The sequence below is a fragment of the Protopterus annectens genome, chromosome 6.part0 (genome assembly GCF_019279795.1).
Source record: "Protopterus annectens isolate FY-2018-M chromosome 6.part0, PAN1.0, whole genome shotgun sequence".
NCBI classification, from domain to species: domain Eukaryota; kingdom Metazoa; phylum Chordata; order Ceratodontiformes; family Protopteridae; genus Protopterus; species Protopterus annectens.
The window spans coordinates 1,323,719,420-1,323,740,602 of NC_056737.1; the positions used below are offsets into that span (position 1 = coordinate 1,323,719,420).

Here is a 21,183-nt window from a genome sequence, read left to right on the forward strand (position 1 = left end):
TACCACAAGCAATAACGACCACTAATCTAAGTGATGCCGCTAATTATTTTTCCAAATCTTCTGTGATTTACCTAGTCAGTGTGTATAACTATCAGGTCCTCACCTCTTTCAACTGGCTGCTTATCCCAATGTAAAAATTCGCTTGAACTTCAATAGTTTGCTAGAATTTGTTTTGTTGTTCTAAAACTATAAATTATTGTTTTTTTTTCTTTTTTAAGCACAACTGCCATGCAAATCATTGTGACTTCTTCTACTTAATTTACTTTGATTCTTGACTCCAACTTTATTTCTCTCCTTTTTTGTATGTGCATACCTCTAACACTACATATGTTTATTTTTTTATAACAATGAATATTATATATGACTATACATTATTGCTTTTGACTAACATTTCTTTTATTGTTTTACACCATACCCTAGCTGAGCCTACAGACATTACATGTCGGTCAGTACTGTACTTTGATAAACACAGAAACAAACAAACCAATAAATAACTAAATGAATAAGTGAATATAGATTATTGCTTGATTTGCTTGCAATATATGAACTATGAAATAAATGTCCTAACACTGTTATAAGTTTATGCACCTTTAATTATGCAGTGTTACTGTGCTAACGGCCTTAAACTATTTATGCATGTATGTTTGTATTACTGAAAATGTGGAGGGGGTCACTGAGGCTCCCTTAATGTACTACTGTTTGTATAGCTCTTATGTGTTCATTCTTGTCTATAGCTTGAGTTACAGCTGCTAAAAGTCAGTTGAATTAGTCCAGCTGCCTGAATAACAAATGAACAAACAAATAAAATACAATAAACTTCCAATTTTAGATAACTTATACAGGACAGCTCTATCCAGTCTATCCTCCTGACTTGTAGAGGCTTGTGAATACTAGATAGCAGCTTTGGGAAATGAAATCTCTTTAACGATTACACATGCTGTTTTCTAGTGTATGATTCTGTGCAAGTAGCCAGTCTGTTACTGTTAACTGTCTGTACTTTGCCAAATCCCCAAAGGCTCAACTTACAGCATGCTCAATGAGACCAGTTTATCAATCTGCATTGCTGGAATAGTTTGTGCCTGATTCTGGGTTATAAATAATCTCTAAAATCTCCCCAGCCCCCTGACCTCTACTAACATTTCCTTTACATAACACACACAGATAGAAATCAGGCAAAGGAGCAATATGTTCCACTCAGCCTGCCATCAGTACCCCATCTGATACCTTTTAATCAGCACTCTGTATCTAGAAGATTCTGAATTTTCATACTTTTGGTGTGATTTTGACATGGAGAAATTATTTAAGTTCTCTACAATGCTATTATAATACTAACGATACACTACGTAGTATCAGATTAAAACATCCCACAAACATACCACCAAGGAAATAGGCTCCTTGAAAAATCACTTAACAAAATCAGGTGAAAGCATTAATTTAGGGGGCAACCTCCACATCCCACTGTGGGGGACTTTACTCTCTATATCTCCCTACTTATATACGCTAACTGCAGATCTGCATAGCACTGGTGAAAAGAGACATCACCTAACACTGGTGAAATTTTATTTATTTATTTATTTTATTTTACATTTGTTGACCGGGTTAGTCCGACTAGAATCAAAGTCCATTTTCAGCGGAGGCCCGGGGAGATAAGCTCCAATACTTCTTAAACTACTGCAGTCTCATAGCAGAGCAGATCTAAATGTAGAAAGCTTTCAGGAGTTGAGAATTCAACAAGTGTTGACTGGTTCAGTATCTCTGCACAATCTACATTTGACTAATTGCAGATCACTCCAAAGCAATCATATTTTTGACATATGTGTCCTTCCCTCTGAACCCTTCATTCAAGCACACAGTTGTTTCGGATAACAGTTACAACATTTTTAAAAAGCTCCAGATAGTCTTCTGCTTTGTATACTTAGGGTGAGGTTGCTCTGTTTATTTCTATATGGCAGTGAGTGCATGTTTAATGCAGTCAAATACATTTTAAATTGTAGATTCCTTGTTTACTCCTAACTACGCATTTTTTAAATTTTACGGCCTAACTGAAAAACACACTACAACCTAGATCTAAATGGACTGTGATAAAAGGGTCACTTAGTTGTCCAGTTCAGTTCTTGCTGGAGTGCCTTGTATGTGGAGTATGTACGTCTGTCATGTTTATGAGTAGGTTTTGTTGAATGCTTTAGTTTCTTCCCACCTCAGGTGAATTGATAATCCTCCAAATTGCCTACAGGTGTGGGTGCCAGACATCTGCGTGTATGTTAGTGTATGTGTGCGTGTGTGTGTGTGTGTGTGTGTGTGTGTGTGTGTGCGTGTGCGTGCGTGTGTGCGTGCGTGTGTGTGTGTGTGTGTGTGTGTGTGTGTGTGTGTGTGTGTGTGTGTGTGTGTGTGTGTGTGTGTGTGTGTGTGTGTGTGTGTGTGTGTGTGTGTGTGTGTGTGTGTGTGTGTGTGTGTGTGTGTGTGTGTGTGTGTGTGTGTGTGTGTGTGTGTGTGTGTGTGTGTGTGTGTGTGTGTGTGTGTGTGTGTGTTCTACTATGAATCATTGGTCTCCACAATACTGAGCATTCAAAATGCCAAAAATTAATGCCTGAAGACAGAAGGGTGAAAAAGTTAAGCCCACCAAACTCCAGGAACTTATATATACCAACTGTTTTGGTCACACCAACTTGAAGAAGGGAGAACTCTTCTAAAATAAATGAATCACTGCCACAGCAAGCTTTGAAATTTCACTGACAATGACCTTCTGTGGAATACAATGTTTAACATTATGCTTTTTAGTGTTTTTTTCTTTGGGCTACTGATACTCAAAGAATTTGACCCAACCACCTTTAGAGGAGCCATATATATATATATATATATATATGTGTGTGTGTGTGTGTGTGTGTGTGTGTGTGTGTGTGTGTGTGTGTGTGTGTATTGGTATGTGCACCCTGCAATGGAGAAACATCCTGTTTAGGATTAGTCTGTTTGCCTTGCTTAATTCCATGAGTGGCATAATAGGCTCTATTCCTCCCTGTGGCGTATCAGAGAAAACGTTACTAAATGAATAGAGTGTCACATGACTGACCTCACTTGATGTTATATATCCCATGATATATGTTCCTCCCCACAGTGTATCAGAGAAAAGGTTATTGAATGGATAAAGTGCCACATGACACACCTGACTTGATGTTATATATCCCATAATATATGTTCCTCCCCACAGAGTATTAGAGAGAAGGTTAGTGAATGAATAAAGTGTCACAAGACACACCTCGTTTGATGCTTTATATCCTATGATATATGTCCCTCCCCATGGTGTATCAGGGAATCGGTTACTGAATGAATAAAGTGTCACATGACAGACCTCACTTGATGTTATATATCCCATGATATATATCCCTCCCCATGGCGTGTCAGAGAATCGATTACTGAATGAATAAAGTGTCACATGACACATCTCACTTGATGTTTTATATCCCATGATATATGTCCCTCCCCAGGACATAGCAGGGAATCAGTTACTGAATGAATAAAGTGCCACATGACAGACCTCATTTGATGTTATATATCCCATGATATATATCCCTGCCCACTGTGTATCAGAGAATATGTCACCAAATGAATAAAGTGTCACGTGATAGTCCTCAGTTGATGTTATATAGCCTGTAATAAATGTTATTGCTCTTCAAGCCTCTTTTCATAGTTTAGCATCCTGGCTTTCAAAAATTAAAGCATCCTAAGTAAAAATGATTAGGCTACGATATTCATTACTTTTTTAAGAGTAGCAAATCCTTAATTTGATATTCAGTCTTGCTATTTTTGGAAGCAAAAGTCATCTAGCATATTTTTCTCATGTTTAGAGATATTTATTATTTACTGTGCACCCACAGATTTGGTCCAGGGTTAGCTATAACTGGGAGATATCTAGTGCAGGCGTTATTCTTAGGTCAGTTGTATCATCTCTGGATAGCTCATAGCCTTATAATAGGAGGAAATACAATATCCATCATATATATTGTAAATAAATGCATGCCCAATACTGATCCTCAAGGAATGCATGAACAACTGTACTTGAGTTCCATGTTTTTACCCATTTATTACCTGGTCTCATCCTGTATTCATACGGGATCACCTGTCTGGTTAGACCAAGGTGGTGTGTTTCTCTGCACAGTTTGCAACCTGTCTTCTAACGAGCTTTTGTTTTTCACCTGACTTGGGCTTTCCTGGGTGTTTGATGACCTATAAGTGTTTTTGATGATGTTTTTATATGTCTGTCCAGGTTATGTAATACAAACTGTCCCAGGCATTGTACTGAATTTTTCTCAGGTAGTTCCCTGAATAATGGAACAAGGCTTGACTCATATGGGTTAAACAATTACTGGACATTAAATAAAAAATGGCAATGAATTTCCAAACAATGGACTGACCTGCTGAAGGCAGCCAGATTGTACTTTTGGTATAATAAAAGACAAGGAGTAACTGGAGAATTGGGTTGGCCTCATTAGAAAGACATCATCTGGCCTGAACTATTACATTACTTGAATGAAATAGCTGTATCTCTATTACTTTTGTCAAGATAACAATTTCAGCCCAGCTATCCTCAACACATTAGCTTATGGATGTAAAGCCATAGGACTCTCTTTTCCTCACTTCAGCTATTAATTCTTTCTTCAGATTTGAAACAACGTGTGGATGCTTTGTGAGAGAGAGAGAGAGAGAGTGTGTGTGTGTGTGTGTGTGCGTGCGTGCGTGCGTGCGTGTGTGTGTGTGTGTGTGTGTGTGTGTGTGTGTGTGTGTGTGTGTGTGCGCGCGTGTGTGCATCTGTGTGGGTATGTCTAGGAATCATTCCTATTTACAAGTTAAAAAATCACATGGTCAAACACTAAGCACAATGCTGTATTAAGGGAATGCTGGTTACTTCTGCATGTTTTGTCTTGTTGTTATGTATCTGTATTCATGTGTGCTTGTGTGTAAAGTAAAGCAAACCTTATTTGACTTGAATATATATTAATAGACTGTGGTGACAGTGGGCCTGATTCCAAAAGACTTCCTGTTAGTGCAAATATCCACTTAACACTGAAAGCAGATCTTTTGGAATTGAGTTCCCGATATAAGCCTGTTTTTACATAGGCCTTACACCCAAGTAAGTCACTTTTACTGAGAGCATCTCTTTTGGAAACCAGCCCAGTGTACAGTCATTCTTTAGCATTCAGTTTGTGATCAGATGCCATAAAAGCAACCCTTGAAAGAATATCATGACCGAAATTGAAATGTCTCGCATGTGCACTTCTGCCATTATTTATGAAAAAATTGACAAACCAAAATGCACACTGAGGATTGAGGATACATTTTTTCAGGAATCTGTGAACTTTATCCTGTTGTAGTCTGTTGCTGATCACTTTGTATTAATCTTTACCCCAGTTCTGCATTAGTTATTGCAATTTTCACTTAATGTTTCTTTAGTATAAGACCATACTGTGAGTTGTCATTACCTTGCTAACATTGGCTGCATTCCTCACCGCACGTACAAATTCAGGTGCATCGGGGGGGAGCAGGTACTTCTCTTTGGTATCTTCCCAGTCTTGCGTGTACAAAACCTAAAGGAAAAGACATTGATATTCTTATTAGGTAAATTCCTAAACCATTTACCTTTATAAGTGACATGGAGGGGGATGTAGACATACCTCTAGCGTGGGAAATGCAACCAAATAATCTCACGGCTTTCTATTGAAATATTGGCACTTGAAATATCGAGTGCGGAAAAGATGAAAAAAAAAAAAAACAAGACCAAAAATCTGGAGAAGAGGGAATGTCAAAAATTCCCCCCTCCCCACACATTGAGCTTATATACACCAACTCTGAGATCACCATATCTAGAAGAAAAGTGAATATTCCAAGAAATGGCATTTAACTATTAACTTATGCTTTGTTGATGAGGGCAATAAAAAGGCCAAAACATGCATAACCACAGCTAGTGGGGTTTAGCCTTTTTTGGCCTGAATGTACCCACAAAAGATTTAAAAAGTAAGAAATAAAAAAATCATGAGAATTCAGAAGCCATATAGCAGAAACACTTGATATCCTTAAAGTGTCATTTGCTTATATTGCATGGGCCTCCATTACAGTAGGGTTAAGGTATCACACACATGCAGTACGAGAGATCAATAACATATCTTAAAGGAGATTACAGTATGTACTCTGTAGAAACTGAAACTATTAGAAATGACAGTTAAACTGTCTCAAAATATTGAAACATAATTCTGAGAATACTAAGTCAAAGTGCTTTTGAAGCTTATATTTCTGGAACAATTTATTGATTATCTAAAAAAAAATAAAGTAGAGAACATCTGATTCTTTCAAAGAAGAAAAAAAAACAAAGTGGTCTTATCAATATATGCACAAAGGCACACACACACACACACACACACACACACACACACACACACACACACACACACACACACACACACACACACACACACACACACACACAATTCCTGTACAGCTAATCACATTCCTACCTTACTGACGATCTGTGATACTTTTTTGGCATGTTCCAAATCCCGTGCCTGTTCATCAACGTGACACATTGTCTTAGCTTTATCACCTTCCATACGGTACTTAACCTAGATTGAAATACACATTGATAAGATCAACAAATGGAAGGTGACTTGCTGAAATTGTAAATTAGAGGAATTTAACCTTACCTCACTGAGCTGTTGTTGAACCTTTCTGATTCTACGAAGCTCTGGAGTGTCAGGAGTAAAGGCAACTGGCTGTCCTTTTTCCTTTTCATATTGTTCTTTGTACTTATTCTAGAAAGTATTAACATTTCAGATATATTGTGTGATTACTTGAACTTCATTATACGGATAATGCAGATAATGTAAAAGCTACAGTACTGATATCAATAATTCTGTTTTATAGGAATGTAAATCTGCCTATATCACAAGTGATAATTCAATAAAAGCATTTGAAAAGAATAATTCTAGTTTCTGTTGTGCTGATTATTGTGATTCATTGCAAAACATGTGTGTGTGTGTGTGTGTGTGTGTGTGTGTGTGTGTGTGTGTGTGTGTGTGTGTGTGTGTGTGTGTGTGTGTACGTGTGTACAGTAGATATAAAAAGTGTACACACCCCTGTTAAAATGCCAGATTTTTGTGATATAAAAAAATGAGACCACAAGAAACCATTTCAAAACTTTTCCCACATTTAATGTGACCTATAACCTGTACAATTCAATTGAAATACAAACAAATCTGTTAGGGGAAAAAATATAAAACCTACAATAAGCTGGTTGCATAAGTGTGCACACCCTTAAACTAATACTTTGTTGAAGCACCTTTTGATTTAATTACAGCATTCAGTCTTCTTGGGTACACACCTTCATCAATTAAAGAGACTCTGATTAACCCCAAATAAAGTTCAGCTGTCCTAGTAGGATTTTCTTGACATTTACTCAGTTGCCTGCTACAGCAAAAGCCATGGTTCGCAGAAAGCTTACAAAGCATCGAAGGGATCTCATTATTGATAGGTATCAGTCAGGAGAAGGGTACAAAAATATTTCCACAACATTAGATATGCCATGGAACACAGTGAAGACAATCATCAAAAAGTGGGGAAAATATGGTACAAGAGTGACGTTGCAAAGAACTGGACGTCCCTCCAAGATTGATGAAAAAACAAGATGAAAACTGTTCAAGGAGGCTGCCAAGAGACGTACAGCAACAATGAAGGAGCTGCAGTAATTTCTGGCAAGTACTGGTTGTGTATTGCATGTGACAACAATCTCTGTATTCTCCATATGTCTGGACTATGGGATAGGGTTGCCAGATGGAAGCTTTTTCTTACTCAGGAAAACATCCAGGCCCAGCTAAAATTTACAAAACAATACATCAAGTCTCCCAAAAGCATGTGGGAAAATGTGTTATGGTCTAATGAGACCAAGGTTGAACTTTTTGGCCACAATTCCAAAAGGTATGTTTGGTGCAGAAACAACACTTCGCATCTCCAAAAGAACACCGTCCCCACAGTGAAGCATGGTGGTGGCAGTATCATGCTTTGGGGTTGCTTTTCTTCAGCTGGAACTCGGGCTTTAGTAAAGGTGGAGGGAATTATGAACAGTTCCAAATGCCAGTCACTTTTGGCCCAAAACCTTCAGGTGTCTGCTAGAAAGCTGAAGATGAAGAGGATTTTTACTTTTCAACAAAACAATGACCCCAAGCATACATCCAAATCAACAAAAGAATGGCTTCACCAGAAGAAAATTAAAGATTTGGAATGGCCCAGCCAGAGCCCAGACCTAAATCCAATAGAAAATCTGTGGGGTGACCTGAAGAGGGCTGTGCACAAGAGATGCCCTCACAAGCTGACGGATTTGGAGCACTTTTGCAAGGAAGAGTGGACAAATATTGCCAAGACAAGATGTGCCATGCTGAAAGATTCCTATCCAAGAAGACAGAATGGTGTAATTAAATCAAAAGGTTCTTCAACAAAGTAATAGTTTAAGGGTGTGCACACTTATGCAAGTAGCTTATCGTATGTTTTTATTTTTTATATTTTTTATCCTAACAGATTTGTTTGTTTTTCAAATGAATTGTACAGGTTATAGGTCACATTAAAGGTGGGAAAAGTTTTGAAATGATTTATTGTGGTCTCATTTTTTATATAACAAAAACATGGCATTTTAACAGGGGTGTGTACATTTTTTATATCGTGTGTGTGTGTGTGTGTGTGTGTGTGTGTGTGTGTGTGTGTGTGTGTGTGTGTGTATATATATATATATATATATATATATATATATATATATCAAAACAAAAGGGGCAAGAAAGTAAGGCTTAAGTAATTTTTTTAGGGGGAAAACCCCTGTACTTCTTGATATAGGTGAAGGCCCCCCCCCACCCACAAATGTATATATGTAAAAGCAGATATACCAACATCATGGCTGCACTAACTAAAGGGGAATCACTGTCAGAAGACACTTAGAAATGCACTAGGAGTGACTTATGGAAAATACAGACTGACTTTGTGTGCCTTCGGCATCTTGTGTTTTGGGCAACTGACAATCTGAGACTTTCACCTTGGCCACCTGTAGATTTACCCTGTAAATAGGTTAAATGAGTTCTTGTTTAGTTCAGTCTTATTTCTTATTGTTTAAATTTTCTTAGTGTTGATTCAGCTGTCAGAAGTAAAATGTAATTGTTATTATGTACAACACATCACTCATTATTGTGATCAGTAAGCTGCAATGTCAATTATGTATTTTATTTGATTATTTATTAAAAATTCTAATAAAAATTACTCCAAAATAATAAAATAAAATGAACTGATAAAAGATTCCTGACTTTGAGACAGCATTGGGATAGAATGATTGCATTTTGGTTTTTGAAACTTAATACAAGGATGGACTCAATACAGACTAACCTCTTGACTAATAAATTGTCGACAGCAAACTTTTAATATCCAAAACCACACAAACATTAAAGTACATATCTAATACAATAGGCACAAAGATCTCTTTCCCCTGCATTTTGGAATACCCATATACCATGTACCATGTACTATTGCATTTAAAAAATTTGTCTGGAACTGTCAATGAAAACAAAGTGAATGGCATGATTCAATTAATTTTGCTTCAGTGTGTCTGCAGCAAATGAACCCATGCATTCAGTAGACGACGTGCAACAAATATGGCTGCAGGATCAAGAAACTCATATGTTCATACGTGTTTACTAGGCTAATGGCCACAAGGGCCTTTTTAAGCCTAGCTATTCATCCCAAATCTCTGACAAGTTCTGATACCTTATGTTCCCTCACTTTGGAGACACGCATTCATCATCCCACTCCATAAAGGCGGTAAAAACACTGACAACACTAATTTCTGTTCTACTGCCATACTTTTCCCACTCACAAAAGTCCAGGAAAAATGTGTTCACTCACAACTGATGCAGTATCTAACACAAAACAATCTCCTAACCCCCACACAATATGGATTCTGTCCTGGCCACAGTACCATCACTGCACTCCTCTGCTTCCTCAAGTCCATTAGCCATGCTCGTGACTCCGACAAAATTGTATCAACCCTGTTCCTAGACCTTTCCAAAGCCTTCTACACCATCTCCCACCCTATACTCCTATCACAACTCTCCTCCCTCAATCTCTTCCCTTCCACCATAGCTTGGTTCACCAGCTACCTCTCCAAAAGACAAGCTGTTAAATGGAAATATTCCACCTCTTCCTTTCTATACACCCATAGTGGGGTACCCCAAGGTTCTGCCCTTGCCCTCTTACTTTTCAATATATTCATCAACAACTTTAACCACTCCATCTCAAATTCTACACTAATCCAGTATGCAGATGATTCAACAATCATCTGCTCAGCTGACACCCCTTCTGACCTTCTGCATATAACCCAGTCAGCTTTCTCTGAATACTGAAACCTGGATGCAAAACAGCTGCCTAGCCTTTAATGCCAATAAAACCAAATTAATGATTTTTCCCCATCTGAACACTCCCCATTGATAAAAACTCCTTCAAGATTGTAAGCCAGAATAACACACCCATTGAAATTGTTCCTCACACCAAACTGCTCAGCATCATTATTGACGAACAATTATTTGATATCTGCATCCAAACTAATATAAAAAAACCAGAATAAATGAGGACTCCTATATAGGTATAACCATTATCTCACCTCTTCCACCAGAAAGACCCTCGCCTCCACATACCTTCTGCTCTCCCTAATGTAGGGCTCTCCTCTGTTCTTGAACCTTCAGCTCAGCCTTCAAACTAAATTAGAAACCTGCTACAATAAAATCTGCAAATTTGCCACCAACTCTAGGAACTCATCCCATCACTGCATCTCCCTCCACTCATTGCAATGGCTCGTGTTTCCCAACTATCTGAACCTCCTTAAACTCACCAGTGCCCATAAGCTCATATTTAACCCATCCTCCTGTCCCTCTCTCTCCACCTCCTTAACCCCTTATATTCCTAATCGCTCACTTAGGTCAGAAAATCAGAACCTGCTATAAATCTACAAACATTTTTGGCCACCTGGACACTCTCTGCTATCCTGCTCCTTAGCTAAAAGATGGAACTCTCTAACTCCCTCCCTTAGAAATACTCATAACCACTCTAACTTTAAATCCCCCCTCCATTCCTACCTATCTTCAAAGTGGGAATGCCCCTGCTCCTTCCCCACATAGGACCCTCCTATACCAAAACCCACCTTTTTACTGTGTGCATCATCGCTGCTCTCACATCATTTGCCCTCCTACGCCTCCTTAATCTCCAGATTTTAATAGTTTATTTCCAACATTTTCTCATCCTCAGTTGTAATTCACTGTTAATGACCCTTAGACTGTAAAAGTTTATTTCCAACATTTTCTCATCCTCAGTTGTAATTCGCTGTTAATGACCCTTAGACTGTACTGTTGCTAGAGTTTTACTACTATTATTGTGGAATGTAAAATTTCAATTGTAATTCACTGTTAATGACTCTTAGGCTGCACAGCTGCTACATTTTATTATTATTATTGTAGAATGTAGAATTTTTCACTGTTCTTTGCTTTGTATGTGCATATGCTAATATGTTTGTCATTGTTACTGGAACTTTTCTCCCTATCCCTCTACTGAAAACAGGCTCTTTTTAGGTCCAGTGGACTTCCCCAGTCATAAAACTAAAATAAATAAACAATAAATAAAATAAATACTCTTGATAAGTGTAAGCATAGGCCTAGGGATGAACCATTTACAGGATACATGTGTCCATTAGAGACATAAATGCCAAACCAGGGATGAATTTCTGGTTTCTCATCCAATTCTCCAAGTTGCACTTGAATTGGGTTAGGGAGGAACTCTGCTTCACATGGATGGGGAGCTTGTTCCATAGATGGGGTAATCTCTGGGATACATACCTATCTCTCCAGCAGGTCCTATTTATATCACAGATCACAGGCAAGGTTTAAATCTTTAGAATGGGTAATTCTGGAGCTGTTTGTTTTGTGGATATGCAGGTGGTCCATCAGAGTGGGGTCTGACAACGCCCTGTATGCCAGGCATAGATCTTCCCTCAAAAGCCCGTAGGAGACAGAATACAAGGGATAGCGCCTTGAGGCAGTCTGCATAGGCCATTTTACTTATGCCCTGTAGTCTTTTAGTGAGGAGCCTCTGTGGACATTCCAATTGTGGGATATGCCTGGTTAGGTACGTACCAAATGGGGCCTTGTACTCAATGATAGGTCTGATGAATGCCAGCAATCATACTGCCATTTAAAAAATCTGTGCACTACATATCAAGACCTTGCATCAAAGTATTTAAACTTGATGTGTTTATGAAGTCAGAGGTGGAAATAATGAATAGCCACACACACACACACACACACACACACACACACACATATATATATATATATTGTGTGTGTGTGTGTGTGTGTGTGTGTGTGTGTGTGTTGGATTGCTTTTCATTAATTGAGAGGAAGGAACTGATATCCTAAATAACAAAAAAATTAAAAAAAAAAAACCAAAAGATGCAGGTGTGCAAAACAGGAAAAAGTGCATACACTGGTCTAAAAAAAATGGGAAAACAAGTAAAATATGATTAGATTTTTTTACAAGGTTTCTGCCAAACGTGATGACTTTTTAGTCTGTGTATATTTAAAGCTTAGAGTAAATGTTAACTGTATTAATGATTAAACTAAATAGGCATGAAGTAGTATAAGGGTGACCATGGTGGTGCAGTGGTTAGCGTTGTCGCCTCACAGCAAGAGGTTCTCCGGTTTGATGCTGGGGTGCCTTCTGTGTGGAGTCTGCATGTCCTCCCTGTGGTCACGTGGGTTTCCTCCGGGTGCTCCGGTTTCCTCCCACATCCCAAAGACATGCTGTAGGTGGATTGGACACTCTAAATTGGCCCTAGGCGTGAGTGCGTGTATGTGTGTGCCTTCCGTCGAAGGTTGGGTGCCGGGCTGGCAACTCAATACTGTAAAACTCCACTACCAATCAGGAGCGGACAGATGATCCACTGTGCCGACCCCTAACCGGGAAAAGCCAAAAGAAGAAGAAGGCATGAAGTAGTATAAACTGGTTCAAAGTAAATTTCAAGCATTTTTAATAAACAGTTTTTTCCCTGTTTTCCTGCACAACATTGCACTTAAAAATAAAAGTTTTTGTTGTCAAAATATGTTGTGTGCTTCTGCTTTCTCTCTGATTATAATAGAATATCCAGCAGCTTTACAAATCATAGGTTCATAGGTCACTAAAAGTACTGACTACAGGATTTCTATGATTCCAGTGCAAGCTGTTTCCAGACACTTTCTCATGATATTTGACTTGGGAAGTGCAGTTACTCTCATGTACCATTTCAGTCTTTATAAAATGTGCATTCTGTAGAAATCCAGTTTTATGACTTTGCTTAGTTTATTGGAGAGAATAACAACAGGCAGGACTTCAGTTTTATTCAAAGAAAACACATGACCTTCAGAAGCACAAAGGAGATTATGTTTGGATCTTAAATGATCCTTGTCAAATATATGAAGATAAAAAGAAATGCTGTGGGACGGAGATCAGGATTAGATGTACTATGATATAGCTACCCCAGTTTTAGGGCAAATATCACTGGGTGGGGGTTAGAGTAGAAAATAACTTGATCTGAACTAAGGTGTCAGAATCACATAGCTATTTATCTTTCCTGCCAAATTAAATTATATTTTATCAACTTTTATAAACTTTCATTTCCATTCGGCTAAGCAAAAATATATATCCAAGTCAATATGGAACGGAAAAAAAAGACCAAAAGGGAATGAGGGAAATGGAGGCTCATTCTAACAGTATGTTAACTCCCACTGCAACAGACAGTGGGGATAACTAGAAAGCTTAGGCCTGTGGAAGATATTCGTTCTATGCACCCTGAATTCAGATGCCACCATATCTGAGGTCTAAACAAATATAACCAATGTGCCTATTATGGCTGCAAAGTACAACATACTGATGACAGGATTCTTTCTCTCTTTCTCTCTTTCCTCTCTTTCTTCTTCCATTCCCTCTTTTCCCAGGATGAAAACATTTCACAGCATCATGCAGTACTTCTCCATATTCTGCTCTCCCTTTATTACCTCTTAGGCCTTTTAAATATCACTACGTCCTTTCATTGATGAGGAAATAGTTCTACGTTTTGAACTGTGAAATCAAGTCTCTTCAGCAACAGAAAGATTAGCATTAACAGAGAATTCATGTGTCATGTTTAGTAGTCAAGCTGTTTAACTGAAGACGTTACACACACACACACACACACACACACACACACACACACACACACACACACACACTAAAATGGTCAACTTTCATACAGTCTACCTCAATCAACTATATCGGTCAATAAAATGACCTGTTTGACCGAAAGTCTTATTTTGAAGATCTTGCTATTTCATAAGTTTTCAGATCTGCTACTATGTTGCCATTCCTAAACAATACAGTACTAATGCTTCAAATAAAATGTATCTCTCCATTTAAGCAAGTGGTAAAAAACAAACTTAAGATGTGTCAGAATTTCCCGTGTCTGGGACTCAGTAGACTCCACTTGTTGGTGATATCTGACTAACGATGTTACTTTTAATGAGGGGCCTACAAAGTGCCATTATTACTGCCTAACTCACACTTTGTGATACTAATTCATTAAGGACCCCAATTTCATAATATGCATTTGATAGGTTGTCCTAATAAGCATACTGTCCACAGACAAACTTCTTCTGTACAGCAGTGATTTTTAATCAGGCCATATAAATTACTTACCCAGTTCGGCTTTGTTAAGGGCAGATCATGCCTCCTAAACCTGGTGGACTTCTTTGAGACACTTACCAAGGCTATAGACGAGGGAAAGGTGGTCCACACAACCTACCTAGACCTCGCAAAGGCCTTCAACACCATTCCCCACTCAGGTATTATAGACAAGCTCACCAGCCTGAACATAAACCCCTACATCACAAGATGGGTTGCCAACTGGCTCATGGACAGGGCCCACATGGTAATAGTTGCGGTAGCTAGGTCTGATTCTAAATTGGTTACAAGTGGCGTTCCCCAGGGCTCAGTCCTAGGGTCCCTCCTGCTCGGCATATACTTCTCAGAGGTACAGGCAAGCATAGGAGGACTATGGCTGACCAAGTTCGCAGACGACTGCAAACTAGGGGCTATAATTGACTCTCCGGCTGACACAGGCATCCTCCAAAAGGGTCTCACTGAGACAGATACCTGGTGTCAAAACCATGGCGTCAAGCTAAATGCCAAAAAGTGCATAGTCATCCCCTTTGGAAAAAACAAAGTACCCACAAACTACCACATAGGTGGTAGCCCCCTAAATACAGAAGACATAATAAGAGATCTGGGGACCCAAGTAGATAGTAACCTCTCCTTTGATAATCACATTGCCAAAGTGGTTAGAAAATCCTTCTATGTGGCCCACCTAATCACAAAAGGGTTTGCATCCAGATCGAAAGAGGTCATTGGGCCCCTCTATGCATCACTCATCAGAACCATCATAGAGTACAATGCCCCATTTGGGATGTACCTTACAAGACACCTGCAACAACTGGAAAGACCACAGAAGTTCCTCACCAAGAGGATCACTGGCCTCAAGCAGATGCCCTATGCAGCTCGACTGAAGAAACTCCAGCTATACTTGGTTGCATGCTGCCTACTGAGAGGTGATCTCTGCCTGACATACAAGGCCATGTCCAACCCACAATTGATGGACATGCTCCACCTAAAGAAAACCATATCCCCTCAAGCCACATGCTCCAGGGATCTAAATCTCACCACAACAGTAATTAGGATGTGCTGGAGGGATAGATTCCTGTCCCAGAGACTTCCCATGCTCTGGAACAAGATTCCAATCTACATTAGGCAGAGCTCCTTGCTAACCCACTTCAAGAGAAACCTTGATGAGTGGAAGGGAAACAGAAAGTTTACCCCAGGGATCACTTCAATGGCTCTGCTGGACAGAGGCACAGGGAACTAATCTAAGGGGGCGACAAAAGCCAAAACATTCTGGCTAGGCTTATAAATGCCTTCGGGCAGATAGCCTAGTACCTACCTATGAACCTATGGACCTATCAGCATAATTACAGTATGCACAATTATTATTAAAACATGAGTACAGTTTCTGTAGTGAATCCTGCAAGGTTCCTCATTCATTGTTTTACATAAACTTCCTTACACTATATTGTTCATAATTTAATCTGTTGAAGGTTAACAAAATTGTCATTTTCATTTTAGATAATTATAATTAATTTTCTTCCAGTTAGAAAACAATAATACACATTTAGAAATGGTATATAAACATATTTACATAGAAACAGTGTCAGGTGCAGTCAAACAGTCTTCCCAAATCTTACCTGGCTGAAGATGCCTTGCATTTTTTTACTATGAGCCAAATATGGGGTCATGAATTTCCTGGCATCCACTTTCCTCTTCTTTGGAGCATGTCTGACAGGGAGTCCTGAGGGGCCTGTAGTTACAGGTTGTGGTTCTGGCTGTAAATGGACAATAAGTGTATTACTATCACTTTTACTGATTTACAGACTGGATGCTACAATGTCTATCACAGAAGCAAGAAAAAGAACTGGCAGACAAAACGAGCAAAATGCAACAGGAGGCACGTGATTTTCACTGAGTGCTTTTAGCATGTAAGATCTAGGACTAACGTCCCAGTAAAGCTTTGCTGTAGGCAAATGCTCTATGTACAAAGAAGAGAGAGAAAAATAATAACAACAACCAGGGGTGGTTGTTGCCCCCATAAGAAGAGCAACCAGAGGAGTTGCATTTGCACTTACCTTAGATGGCTTCTTAAGAGATCAAAGGTCCTGAGAAAACAAATCCCTTTTCAAGAGACCTGTGTATCATGTCTTCAGATTTAGTAAGGTTAATATGTGTTAAGTAAAATTATCAATATTATTAGAGTTCAAGAAAGTTAGCTTTTTGAATATGTGCCCCCCATATTCCATGTTAATTTTTGATGAAATGATTTCATACTTTGAATAAGAAGTCTTAGTGAAGACAAAATTAAACATATTAACACATTCAAAATGTTCACATTTTGTATATGGCTTGGATCTTCTTACTTATGACCAGACATCTGCTAGACTTTGACAAATAAGCAAAGCTATAAATATAAAACAGAAGCAAGTTACACAAAACTTACTGCCAAAACTAGACATTTTACAACCAAAGCAAGCTGCTAACAAAGACATTCACATTTTTTTTAATGCGCCACAAAATGTGTGACGCAGTTCTGCCGCTCTGACATATATGACAAGCTGAAAAAAATTGCCAAATGCTGTTTTATCCTATGGATGCGACCAAGTTGAAAGGCATAATAAAACCAGTAATATTTCTCTTCAATGAAGTAAACTTAATTTGCCAATTTGCTTCTTAGAAAAATAGTTACCCATTCTTTTTTTTGTAAACAACTACATTTGCTGACTATATTAAGATGGCAAAAACTTTGAAATTAATTAATTAAAAACTACGGGATGAGATTGTTAAGTAGGTTGAGAGGGCACCATACATTTGGTTCCATGTGGAAGATCTCTTTGACTGTACTGAATGAAATTGGAGTGATTTCGTTCCCCATTAATTATGCAAAAAAAAAAAAAAAGGCAAAAGTTAGTTTGCCAATATTAAATGTAAACTTTTGTTGCCAGCAGATGTCTCTTGTGAAAATTAAACTTTTGGTATAAGCAAATGTTTCTTCTGAGAATGAAGAAGAGGTATTGCTATATTTGAGGGGATGATGTAATATGCTCTTCCATGACTTCACCTAGAAACATTATGTCTCTGCTCCCTCACATGTGACCTAGTACACTGTGTTTCAAAAATAAGTGTTATCCCAGGCACTAGAAATACTGCAGCTTACATGGAAGCATAACTTAGTTTTTAATAAATTTGACTTTCAGATATGATGCAAAATCATATCTTCACAGATGTATTGAATGTATCTAGACACTTAAACTTACAGAAATTATTGGTTCACGCATTGGTTCATTATTTTGTTTCTTCCAGTTTCCTCCCACATCCTCAAAGACACGCAGCAGGTAACATGGTGATCCTGTCACAGATTAGTTTCTCTGCCTTGTATCCATTGACTAGCAGGATAGGCTCTAGCTTTCCTGCGACTATGAATTGGATGAAAATGCATTCAGAGAATGAATTAATGGAATGAATCTTGGATGGTAAGGCAGTGTTGTGCTGCAGAAGCTATCCCTGCAGCAATTAGTCTTGGTATTGTGGTTTGGTGCCCTACTGGGCTGCCTTCTGTGTGGATTTTCCATGTTCTCCCTGCGTTTACAATTGATTTCACCCAATGCTCCAGTTTCCTCCCACATCCAAAAGTCATGTGGTTAGCTGAACTGGAGAGTCGCTGAAATGCTCAATGGCATGCATGCTGTTATGACTGATTTGTCCAGGTGTGCTGTCCTGACATAGACCAGTATTAAGTTCCGGGGTTAGATTTTGGTCTAACAGCTACTGTTTCTAACATAGGATCTGGCTCCTTTGTGATCTGAATAAGAAAAAGCAGATGTCAGAGAAAGAATGAATATTGGATGGTGCTACACTGGTACTAACAGACTGTTATTGAACTATATCCCTTCATTAAAAACTAAATAAATATGGGAAACACATAGGAAACTTATTTGAATTGAAACTATGTACTAAAGAAAAGCTTGTTTGCAGGTGTAATTATTGCAAATGTTGACTACTCCAAATTTTTATCAAAGCTAGGGAAATTTTTAATTTACACTAAATAGTTTTATGAAAATAAAAGAGAAAAGAATGCAATAGGTTACTTCCTAGGCTAATAATCCACTACAATCTCCAGAAACCTTGCCAGATCTTAAAAGGTTCAATAATTTATTCACAGTGGTACTGTATACAAGAGACAAAAGATGGCTTGTAAACTTTACTCTCCAAATTTACTGGTTGTCTAAAAATATATATTTTCACAGACATAGTTTATGAATCTTTGTTGTTCACTTTCAGTATATGCCAGCATGTTTCACATAACCAAATAACATAATTAAACAAATCTTTTTACTTCACTGCAGATCATTTTCCTCAGTATATTTTTCATATGCCATCTCCATAGAATAAAAGATGCCGAAGCCATAGCATCTTGTTTTGAAGGTTATTTCTCTCTGTGAAGTTCTGTTTCCAACATTAGCAGACAGCTTGACCTTGTGACATGTTTTCAAATGTGTTTATTTCTAAATAACCTAAAAGTAGTTTCTATTTGTTGAAATGAACAATGACCAATGCCAAGCCTGTAATGCAGATTTGAAGGAAATAAGATGATAAATGAACTGCCTTTAAGTTAGAACTGTGTTATGTTTCTGCCATGATATTCAAAGGGACTGGCAGACAATATGCATGCAGTGATAAAGGAAATATGAACTATTTCCTGTAAATTAATGGAGGGGTTCCTAGAAATGGTTACAGAAAGTAAGGCTATATTATACAGTGAACATTAAAAAATGTTTTTATGAAAGTATGCCAATTTCTTTCAAGGTATAAATAATAACAAACATAAAGGTGGTGAATACAGGGCCAGTGTTATACGAACAGAGTGATATTAAAAAGAAACAAAATGGTCCAAAGGGATAACTATACACAGAAACATGACTTGAATATACTTTATGTATCAGAATCAACCTCCAGTGTTTTCATAACATGTGTTAGCATGCTTAATTTAATGTTAAGACAACTGTTGTCACTTTTTTTATTTTATCTGCTATACACCTGTACAGTTCCCAGCTGAAATCTGAGAATCTTTTTACACAGATTGAAATAACCCTCTGAAAATAATGTTAACGTACAATTTCTGAATATTTGTTTTACACACCTTCGTAGAGTAGGCTACCTCTACAGAGGGGGTTACCTCTACAGTGCGTGACTCCGTGGTAGTGCCCCCATAACGGTACTCTTTGGTGGTGGTCTCAACAACATATTCTTCTGTATAGTAATACTATAAACAAAGGACAGTTATTTAACATGACAATGAAACACCATTAACCTAGGTTTTCCTCCAGATCTTTCATAATCCACAGCAGCCTTCCAGCAGGTAACAGAGTTACTACATAATCTGGTACTAGACACCTACCTCAACATACACATAACAGATCAGGCATCAGGTCAGCTTTTCATTGATTTACCATCACAGACATATGGTGCATAAATAATTAAGAAGATTAGCAATAATTTTCAAGTTTCACTGGGTGGAGTGGAGAAGAGAGAAGTATAAACAGACCTGATAAATGTAAAGCATTTTCAAGGGTAATACATGTATTATAACACAACAGAAAATGCTAGGACTCCTAAAATAATTATTAGACAAAAGTGCTAATTTAATACATTTTGTCATGTCCAATATTTTAAAACAAACAAAACTCGTAAACTTTAAACTTGCTGCTATTCTACATAAAATGAATTGGATAACCTAATACGTTTTAAATAGATGAAGCTTCTTCTTCTTGATTTAAACTTGCTAATTTTCAACTGAGTAATCAACGTTTGTTACTGAAAATCTCTGCTGGTATGCTTTCTATTAATGGGTGATGGTGATGTCTGTGGAGCTGATTTATTTAAGTAAGAGGGGTGTTGGGGTGAAATATGATATGGGATGGGGGGGGGGGGAAGGAAGCTTGCCTACCTATGAAACATTCTTGGTTTTAATATTTTTGTTGGACTGGTGTTTCAGCCTTTTTTTTTTTTGATCTGGTTAACACTTCATCCATGGTTGATTCCGGAACACATAATGTAAGCATTCAGATTATATGGCACAAACAGATAATTGCTAGGACAGATGTCTTGATAAAAGTCTTAGATTTGTTTTTGAAACTATTACTTTTTAGTACTGTGCTGATGTACTATTTAATTTACTAGAGTACTGTTTCACCTAAGTAAGATCTAAATGCTAATTTTCAGATAAAGTGCTTTTGTTTTTATTGAACTAAAATAAGAATTAATGACTGATACAGTATCTGATGCATTTCTATATATAACATATGCCATGTAAGTAAGAATAAACTAGTAGCTTTATTAAAAAGTCTTTACTAATGAAAGGTGGTCTGCTAAGTAGATGACTTACTTGTTGAGGAATTCATGAGTCATTCAAGTGCTGAGATTATGAAGGAGCATATAAAAACAAGATATTTG

The 21,183-nt window shown here is 37.9% G+C and overlaps 1 protein-coding gene across 13 annotated transcripts in view; it reads right to left on the reverse strand.

Moving 5' to 3' along the window:
• The window catches only part of NEB (nebulin), a 619,289-nt gene that overhangs the window by 580,428 nt on the left and 17,678 nt on the right, over window positions 1-21,183 (reverse strand). For 11 of the 13 annotated variants that reach the window (XM_044074886.1, XM_044074887.1, XM_044074889.1 and 8 more), the window contains 5 exons: window positions 19,871-19,993; window positions 16,368-16,505; window positions 6,690-6,797; window positions 6,504-6,608; window positions 5,475-5,579 (listed from right to left, as the gene is read on the reverse strand). In XM_044074886.1, coding sequence (XP_043930821.1) covers window positions 5,475-5,579; window positions 6,504-6,608; window positions 6,690-6,797; window positions 16,368-16,505; window positions 19,871-19,993 — 579 coding nt within the window. The remainder of the gene's footprint in view (window positions 1-5,474; window positions 5,580-6,503; window positions 6,609-6,689; window positions 6,798-16,367; window positions 16,506-19,870; window positions 19,994-21,183) is intronic. The other 2 variants (XM_044074893.1, XM_044074892.1) reach the window with 1 other exon arrangement.